This window comes from Triticum aestivum, chromosome 1B (assembly GCF_018294505.1).
Source record: "Triticum aestivum cultivar Chinese Spring chromosome 1B, IWGSC CS RefSeq v2.1, whole genome shotgun sequence".
In the NCBI taxonomy this organism is placed as follows: Eukaryota; Viridiplantae; Streptophyta; class Magnoliopsida; order Poales; family Poaceae; genus Triticum; species Triticum aestivum.
The window spans coordinates 596,898,076-596,908,088 of NC_057795.1; the positions used below are offsets into that span (position 1 = coordinate 596,898,076).

Sequence of the window (10,013 nt, forward strand, 5' to 3'; positions counted from 1 at the left end):
GATAATTGCACATTTCATGAAATGGAGTTAGAGCTCTGAAATGGAGTCTGAGGTCACTTTTTTCTCTTATGCTGGTGAAGAAAGAGCAAGGACAAAGGACAAAGTAACACATGCTTCTTCGGTAATGTAATGTCGAGATTATTCAATCTGACCGGTATAATATATGAGCAATGAGCCCATAGATACAAAAAATTGATGTGTATTCGAGTCATACGAGCTGCTGGTAATCCGCGATATGCTCTTATTGATGATGTTAATATTGTCCTAATCAAAGACGTATTGCCCCAAATGCCTCTAGAAGATCCAAAGTAATTCAAGCTGTAATTGTGGGTACATGTAAAACATTCAAATGCAAAGACAGTACAATAATCATCTATGATGAACGAAGTCATATTTTTCTCTTATGCTGATCAGAAAATCTGCATGATCTGAATTGTGTAAGTTGTCACCACCATCCTTTCACAGTTCATCTGTCAATTGTTGCATCCTTCGTTCTCCATGCTGCTGCTCTCCAAATCTCTCAAGAACTCGGCAAATGCCACTTCCGAAGACCCGCCGTCGCCGATCGCGTCCGACGCCATCTTCCTCGCCGCCGCAAGCATCTCCCTGAGCTTCCTCCCTTCCTCCGTCTCCATCACCAGCCTCAGCTTGGCGTCAATCTCCTCCGCCTTCACCGTCCCCTTCTCGTAACCCTCCAACGCCACGGCGATCTTCATCTCCTCCACCATGATCACCTTGTTTTGCGCCTGCTCGGCGTAGAGTGGCCAGCATACCATCGGCAGCCCGGACATGATCGCCTCCAGCGCGGAGTTCCACCCGCAGTGCGTCATGAAGGCGCCGACCGCCTCGTGCCGCACCACTTCCGCCTGCGGCACCCAGTTCTTTACCACCATGCCCCTGCCTCTCGTCCTCTCCAAGAAGCCAGCCGGGAGCAGCCGCCCGAGGTCCGGCTCGGGGAACTCCCTCTGTTCCTCCGGCGGGCTCCTCACCGCCCACAGGAACCGGTGCCCGGAGCTCTCTAGCCCGCGAGCAATCTCCTTCAGCTGCGCCGCCGAGAACGCGCCCTTGCTGCCGAAGCAGAGGAACACGACGCTCTTCTCCGGCTGCGCGTCGAGCCACGCGAGGCATTCGTGCCGCTTCTCGCCGCCTGCGCTCGCGTCGCCGCTGTTGACCAATGGCCCGATACAGTAGATCCTCGGCGTCGGCCGGTCGGGCACGCAGACGCCGTCGGCGAGCGCTTTCCGGGCCGTGGGCTCCAGCCAGTCGAAGCTGTTGACCAGCACGCCCCTCGACTCCGCGATGCGCTTGAACTGGTACAGCCGGACCTTGGTGAGGTCGCTCTCCTTGTCCTGCACCGTGACCAGCATGTCAACCGCGCGGATCGGCGGCATGCCGGGGCAGCGCACGAGCGCGTCGCCCATGTCCCTGAAGGACGGCAGGCCGGGGTAGAGGAACGGCAAGTTGAGAAAGACGGCGAGGTCGCTGGCGGCGGAGGCGAAGAAGAAGTAGGCGGGGAGGGCGAGGTCGGCGGCGACGTCGAGCGCGTCGACGCAGAACATGTCGAGCAGGAGCGCGTCGGCGGGGGCCGGCAGCGCGCGCAGGAAGGCCCGGAGCGCGGGGTTGGCGAGGCGGAGCGTGTCGTGGGCGCGCCTGACCGGGTGCGCGGCGGGGTCCGGGCTGGGAGGGACCGCGAGGAGGCGGAAGGCGATGGAAAGGTTGGCCGCGGCGAGGCGGGCCACCGCGGCGGCCGAGGCGGCGTCGCCGTCCGGCGGGTCGACGACGGCGACGACGGCGCTATGGCCGCGGCGGAGCAGGTGCTTGGCCAGCTCCACCATGGGGATGAGGTGGCCGACGCCCAGCGAGGGGTAGAGCACGAAGGTCTTTGCCGACGCTGCCATGGCCTGAGAGGCTGAGACCGGGGGCGGGTGGAAAGGAAAGGAAAGGAGACGGCACAGGCGCACTTCCGGTGCTGGCTCGTACTCCTTTTGTGGCGACGGAGTAGAGTCGGAAGTCAGAGGACTTGACTAAATTATCACCAGGTCAGGTCGTTGCCGTGTGCAATCAGCGATGACGACAGACTGCACCGGTCAGCACGCAGGACTGACGATACACTGGACTGAAAGAGACACGTTTTTTTTAACAGAAAAGTTTTTCTTTTCGAGGTAGAAGAGTTTTTTATTCCATGTGATCAAAGTTACTGAGGGAGTAGTTGACACTGGCAGAAGCACAGGCCCTGTCATAAGCGAACAACACTTGTTTATATCATTGTTGTTTCAAGGACCACAACCCATCAGCGACCCAAGCTCTGAATTGATTCATAGCAGCACTGTCGGTCTCATTTGTTGAATCATTTGTTGTGGTCGTTGGCATAGACAATGGTACATAATTTTCATCTTCATCACACTTGTTGAATTCTATATCGGACAGTTGACTTTGTCTAATAAAATTGTGCAGTGCAATGCAAGCCACAATGATTTTGCTTTGTTTCTGTTGTGGATAACTAGGCAAGTGAAACAAAATCCTTCACTTGTTCTTCAAGACTCCAAAACACCTCTCAATGACATTTCTAAGTGAAGAATGGGTGAAATTGTACTATTCCTTTTTTCCTCTAGGCATTGTGCCACCACGGTACTCCTGGAAATGATAGGTTAAACCCTTGTATGGTGCAAGATAACCCGGTCTATTTGGGTACCCTGAGTCCACAAGATAAAACTTATTAGGTGAAGGTTTTGGAAACTTGTCACCAAATCTGGATCGTGCATCATTGAAGACCCTCATGTCATGCACTGATCCTGGCCAACCAGCTAGGACAAATGTGAATCTCATATCAAAGTCACACACACACATCACATTCTGACTCTTCTCCTTATGTCTATTCATATGCTGGGTAGCAGTGGCAACTGGTACCACAACTTGTATGTGTGTCCCATCTATTGCACCAATGCAATTATCCATAAATGGTGCATACTTTCTAGATCTTAATTTGGAATGCACAGTTCTGAATTGACGATCTACTGGCCTGATGATGTCTTTTGCAAGCTTGATCATACATTCCAAAACCTTATCAAACTTCCTTCCAATTGTCTCCAATGACCTAACAAATATGTTTTCTGCTTGTCTTACAGATTGAGGGGAACCTACTATCCAAAGAAACAGGCCTAGAGACTCAACTGATGGCATTCTTTTAGTGGACTTCAAAACATAGGAATCAACTAGCACACTATGCAATTTTTCAAACACTGGTCTGTGCATTCTAAACATGTTGTAACAAGCAGTTTCGTTGCCTAGTGTTGTCATAACCCAATCATGCCTAGACTATATTGGTACTCTTCTAGGTCCTTTGTTACCGTAAGAGTCCAAGTACTACATACCAATCATGCAGGACATCTGCATCATTCTTCTCTTCCTTTTTTGGTGCATGAACAACATCAGTGCTTCATCATCACTGCTGCTCCCATCATCACTGCTGATTCCATCAACACTGTTGTCATCATCCTGAAACATGCAAACATTAGTACAACTTCTTCATTATGCACCACCTCGTGAACTTGAAAACATTAGTACATGCAAATGAAACACACTAACACACATTCATCATTTAACAAGGTCACACAGCACAGGTCCATTACATAGGTATATTATTAGAAGGACAATCAAGATAACTACTACACTAGTACAACTTCTTCATCTGGCACCACCTCTTCAACCAAGTCAGTCTAGCGTCATCACTTGAAATGTTCTCAAATATGACTCTGTTTGCCTCATCTGCAAACAGTTGAGTTGCCATGAAGTACTCAACACTTGTTTCTTCTGCACCACATTGAACTGCCAACATTTGACAATGAGTAATGGATTCCTTAGTGTTGTTTGATTTCTTCTCCTTTGCCTTGTCCTTTGCTTCCTGCCTTTTGTTTGCATATTCAGTGATCATGTCAGAAGTGTTCTCACTACTCATAGTATTGATGAGCCCTGTCATTAGTTTCACCATTGGGCTCTTGTGTTTCTTTCCTGGGCTTGAAGCTGACTGTTCACCGCCGCTGCTTCCCCTCTTCTTGCTGGTGGTGCTCATTGGACTCTGCTCATTTCCATCATCGGCAACATCATATTCTTCTTCTTCATGTTCATCTAAGGGCACATAAGCTGATGATCCATCAACTGCCACACCTTGAAATAACTCTATTAGCATATCCAAATACTTAGGATTGCCACCCTTGAATTTTCTGACATCTGGTCTCTCCTGCAACATTAGTTAGGTAATTAGGACAAGGCTAAATAATGTAACCAAGTGTGAGCAATTCAGATGTAATTTGCAGAATAATGTATGTACCTTAATTACTTTTTTCCACCACGCAGGTGATGCGGTTATAGCTCCATCTCCAGTTCGGCCACAACCAGTTTGCTGCCCCAACCACAACCAAACAGTGTAGTAGCTCTTGAGTCTAGTTATGCAATTTTTGAATTGCTTGGTACTATGCAGGAGGCCAGCACGCCGATAAAACTTTTTCTTCATGTTATTGTACGCTCTACTTGTCCAAACACCATTCACACAGTGCCCATCCCTAGCTTCCTCACAGGCGATGTTACAAAATACAGTAATATGCGCGTCTGTCCAATTAGCCTTGGCAATGTTTTTCTAAACAAAAAATAATAAGCACACAATTCAAACAAAAGTAGGATCAAGCTGTTTCTAATTCTACACCAACGTATACCATTATACACACAAGTAGCTAGCACAAAAAGAAGATGAATTTGCACCCTGAGACAAAAAAAAGAACTATGTACTAGTGCAATATACCATTGTGCAGTGCAATATAGCAATCAAAAATATAGCAACATCAGCATTGTATACCATTGTACAGTGCAATATACCAAGCAAAAACATACCTCTCCAAAAGCATTGTTGTCATCATCATCGTCAAAGCCTTCATTCTCGTCGACATCTTCTGAAGACGCAGTAGTTGACGACACACGTTGCTTCCCCGCAGTTTTTCCTCTACTGCCGGCCGCTGAGGACCCATTGCCTCGACCTACGCGGCGTCCGGTGACATGGGACGAGGTCCTCCCACGCCATATGATGCCTCCCTCAACGGCAGCTGCAGCCGGGGCGACAAACGGACGCAGGTTAGAGCCGCCTCGGCCTCCGATGTTTAAAGACCGGATGCCGCCTCCTCTGCCCTGGGGCACGGGCCTCCCACGACCAGGTCCAACCGAAGGAAGGCCATGACCGGCCGACTGGTCGAAGAGAAGTTGCTGGTACGAGCCCAACTCCGGGAAGACGTCGGCGTTGTTGTTGAGATCCAAGAAACCCATTCCCCTCCCGAGATTTCCACCGGTGGATGAGCCTTCGGGTGCCTGCTGAGACGAGGGGAATTGAGAGAAGAAGGGGATCTCGTCCTCCTCATCGGCCATGGCGGCGGCGGTTGAGGGTGCCGCCGGCGGCGGCGATTGGTGCGACACAGGGAAAGAGCGAGGCGACGAGGAGGGGACTGAGCGGCGTGCGGGGCGATGCGGTACGCGAGGCGATGAGTATCAAGTCCCTACCTGTTTGGTTCCTGGGACTTATAAGTCACTATAAGACCATATTACAACTATAAGTCCCGATAAGACTCTCCTTGAGAGCAGTGGCGGTGGCAGGTGTATGCCTGTGTATGCACGGGAATACCCAAGATTTGGACGAAAAAAATAATATACATGTCAGCAGTCAGCCCAATGCAAAGGCAGCCCACGAAATCTCTGGTTCGCTCCAGTTCGCACCGACGCCTCCTGCACTCCGCTTGACCACGCTGCACTTGACGTCTCGACCCCTCCTCGCATCGTTCCCGCACGCAGCACCGCCGCCCGTCGGAGGTAGATGTCAACTAGCGGCGGCGCCCCGCACCCCGTGCTGGCGGCGCCCAGCCCCACACCCGCCCCTCCTCTTTGGCTCCGAGGAAGCAGCGGCCGAGCAGGGATGGGCGACCCTGGCAGCAGTGCCCCGCCACCCGCGCCGGCGGCGCCTGCCCCCCCCCTGGTCCACCCCTCATGTTCGGCTTGGAGGGAGAAGCAGCAGCCGAGCAGGGACGGGCAACCGTGGCGGCGGCGCACCGCAACTCGCGGCACAGAAACAAAAGGTGCAACGACCTCTGTCCTCGCGGCCTCGCCCCCAATTTGGGATTTCTTGATTTGCTGAAATTATTAGATGGAGGCAGTCGATCTATTTAACAGATGCAAGTATCTAAATTTATGTTCCCCTTGTTTAGCCAAACGTAGATGAAGATGAAGAGGAGTGGAATTGTTGGAAGAGCATATTTGCAATGTGGGAAAAAGCTTCAAAGGCAAGGAAAATAGATGAACTATCCACACCGAATCAGACCGTAGCTGCATCTAGTACTTGTACTTCTCCTGTTCATTTGGAGAGCAATTTGCAATTGGTGTTATGGCAAGAACCAGAGAGTAGAGGAGAAACCTCAACGCCTCATGTAGAAGATGATCAATTTGTTGATGAAGATGATGAACCGATTCAAGGAGATCTGGAGGCACTCGAACATGATCCTGGAAAGCAGATTCCCATCTCAGTGTATGCTGTCAATGACCAAGATAGAGTAAGAAGGAGATATATTGAGATGGGGTCATGTCAACCAAAGAATCATGAGTTCAAGTTTACAAATAAAAGTGGGAACAATCATCGCTTTTGCCGTGCTTGGTTTAAAGAATTTCCATGGATTGAGTATAGTGTGGAAAAACATAAAGCTTTCTGTTTCGTTTGCTATTTGTTCAAGGATAAAACAAGATGTCCCGGTGCAGATGCTTTTGTGAATAAGGGATTTAATAACTAAAACATGAAGTCGAGATTGAAGAAACATGAAGGTGAGGTTAGTAGTGCTCATGCTGAAGCTCAAGAGAAGTATGATAGGTTCACTACACCACAAACTTCAATTCGGGAGTCTATTGCTTCAAACACCTCAGAATACAAGGCTTTGTATAAACAACGCTTGACATGGACACTCAAGTGTGTGAGATTTCTGTTGCGCCAAGGCTTGGCATTTAGAGGACATGATGAAAGTGAAGACTCACTAAATAAAGGAAATTTTCTTGAGCTTCTAAATTGGCTAGCAGGAAATTTTGAAGAGGTTGACAGGGTTGTTCTCAAGAATGCTCCATGGAACTGCAATATGACTCGCCATGATATACAATAAGAGGTGATAAAATGTTGTGCACAAGAGACTACTAAATTAGTCATTGAAGGACTTGATGGTGGTCATTTTGCAATACTTGCAGATGAGTCTAGTGATGTGTATCAGAATGAACAATTGGCTGTTTGCTTGCGTTTTGTTGATAAGAAAGGAAGGGCGGTTTTAAGATTTCTTGGTCTTGCTCATGTTGAAGATACTACCTCTTTGACACGAAAAGCTAAAATTCAAAAAATGCTTATGGACTACAATCTGACCTTTTCGATGGTTCATGGGCAAGGATATGATGGAGCTAGTAACATGAGAGGTAATGTTAATGGCCCGAAAAAATTGATTATGGATGAGTCCCCTTCTGCCTACTATGTTCATTGTTTTGCCCATCAACTACAGTTAACTCTTGTTGTTGTTGCTAAGGAGAGTGGTGATTGTTCTTGGTTCTTTCAGCAGCTTGCACACTTGTTAAATGCTCTTGGTATGTCTTGTAAAAAGATGAGAATGCTTCAGATATCTCAGGCTGAAGAACTCATTGATGCATTGGAATTGGAAGAAGTAGAAACAGGGAGTGGGCTGAATCCGGAAATGGGTTTAGGAAGGCCATGTGATACACGTTGGGTCTCTCACTTCAAAACTATGAACCATGTCATCTCTATGTATGGTGCACTACGACGAGTCCTTCGCAAGATTGGAGACGAGTACCATGGTGCGGAGGCACAAGCGGCTCTATCCATAGAGACAATATTTCGATCATTTGAGTTTGTTTTCATGGCACACTTGATGCAAGAAATATTTGGATACAGATGAGTTGTGTAGAGCTTTGCAAAAGCAAGACTAAGATATTGTTCATGCTATTGAACTTGTTCGTGACACAAAGTATTACTTGGAGGCTTTGAGGACCGATGCTGGATGGGATGATTTTCTCACAAATGTCACATCTTTTTGTACAAAGCATAAGATCAAAGTTGTTGATATGGAGGGTCCTTACTTTCCCGTTGGCCGGCCTAGAAGGGGTTTATGTATTGGTGTGATCAATTACCACCACTTCAAGGTTGATATGTTTGTGGGTGTCATTGATAGGCAAATAAGTGAGCTGAATGGCAGATTTGATGAGGTAAACACAGAGCTACTTTCTTGCATGGCAGCATTCTGTCCACTTCATCTATTTGCTGCTTATGACCAAGAGAAGTTGGTTAGGCTTGCTACAAAGTTTTATGCTTCTGATTTTACAAGTGATGAACTTGCAAGACTTCCATGGCAACTAAACATGTAAGTTACTAATGTGCGTAGAGATGAAAGGTTTCAAAACCTGAAAAATCTGTGTCAACTTTCAGTTGTGCTTGTGGAGACAAACAAGCATGAACAATATCATATTGTTTACAAGCTTCTTAATTTGGTATTGATTCTGCCAGTAGCTACTGCTAGTGTTGAAAGGGTATTCTCTTCAATGAGCCATGTGAAGAATAAGCTAAGGAGCAAAATGGGTGATGAATATTTGAACAATTGTTTGGTTACATTTGTTGAGAGAGAACTTTTCAATCAAGTGAAGGATGAAGATGTCATCAATCTCTTCCAAAAAGGCGACCGCAAAGTTATATTGTAAGAAGGATATCATCACTTTATCAATCAAAAGGTACTTATGTATTCATGTCGTTGTGGTCTGGTACATTGAAATATTGCTATTGTCGTCATGCTAGTATTGTTTTGTTCATATATTGCTAGTGTTGTGTTATTTGGTTCAGATACTACATTTAGAGCAATTTTTTTGAATGAATACCCAGCCTTCATTTCCTGGAGCCGCCACTGCTTGAGAGTCTTATTTCATAAGTCTCAAATGCCCACTTTAAGTCCCTAAGTCCCTCCTGTTTGGTTTAGATGGGACTTATAGGGACTTTTTAAATCCCTAAACCAATAAGTCCCTAAAAACAAACACCCTCTCAGTGATACTCTACAAGGGAACAATTATGTAGCCAACAGTGTTACAGTCTACTCTACCGACAATGCCCTACACTATCAATGTGGGCGGACTGGGATCCAGTGACAGTCACGCTGTAACTGGCGGGTAGCTCACCGTTGGATGCAGGGTGGGCGGGCCAGATCAAACACTGCAGCAGGAAACACTGTAGATGGGTACTGTAGGTTACTGTATATGCGGCATTGTAGACCGAACACTGTAGATCTTGTGCTGTTCACGCACATCTGTCCGTCGATTTTAGATCAGACGGTGTGAAGAGGGGGGGGGGGCAAGTCACCATACCGTTCAATGCTGGATCTCAATGCCATGTGGGCATACGAATTATCCCGACAGGGCATCTCCGTCCGTTTATCTCTCTTTACTAGCTGGACGTGCTTTGTTACGTGGTTGTTGTGTTTGGAATTACATTAAAAACAATGGCTTGGTGTGTGAAGCAGATGATGAAGTGTGTTTTCTTTTTTATAATAATATGATAGTTGATGGTCTCTTTTTGTATAATTATGTGTTATCTGTAAATTAACCTATGCGTATATATGCGGACAAGTTTCTTTGCAGTAGTGAACACATATATTATATTGGTGTTTCAATGTTGTCATCTATTATTTGTCGGGCAATGAGAGGGTTTTGACGGTTTGATTTGAGAAAACATTGACCGGTCAAAATCATGAACCAAATACAAATTTAAACACCTCACTTGAACGAGGGAGCTCCTTCAGAAATTACACTAGTACAAATAGGGCCTATTGTCCCGGTTCATAAGGGACTGAGATCCAGTGCCTCGCCAGCGCCAAGTCACGGCGTGCCTCGCCCCCCTGTATCCATCGTCCAAATCAATCGAACGACTAGCTCCATTTCACAGCCAAACGACACACACA

At 47.2% G+C, this 10,013-nt stretch overlaps 1 protein-coding gene across 1 annotated transcript; it reads right to left on the reverse strand.

Annotated features, from left to right (window-relative positions):
• Nucleotides 1-218: 218 nt before the first annotated feature.
• LOC123141207 (anthocyanidin 5,3-O-glucosyltransferase) lies at nucleotides 219-1,981 on the reverse strand. Its single transcript, XM_044560414.1, has one exon. The coding sequence runs from the start codon at nucleotides 1,896-1,898 to the stop codon at nucleotides 474-476; it is 1,425 nt and encodes a 474-aa protein (XP_044416349.1). The 5' UTR covers nucleotides 1,899-1,981; the 3' UTR covers nucleotides 219-473.
• Between the last annotated feature and the right edge of the window lie 8,032 nt (nucleotides 1,982-10,013).

Coding starts and splice junctions, on each gene's coding strand:
- LOC123141207 (XM_044560414.1), bottom strand. CDS start 1,898: ATGGCAGCGTCGGCAAAGACCTTCGTGCTCTACCCCTCGCTGGGCGTC.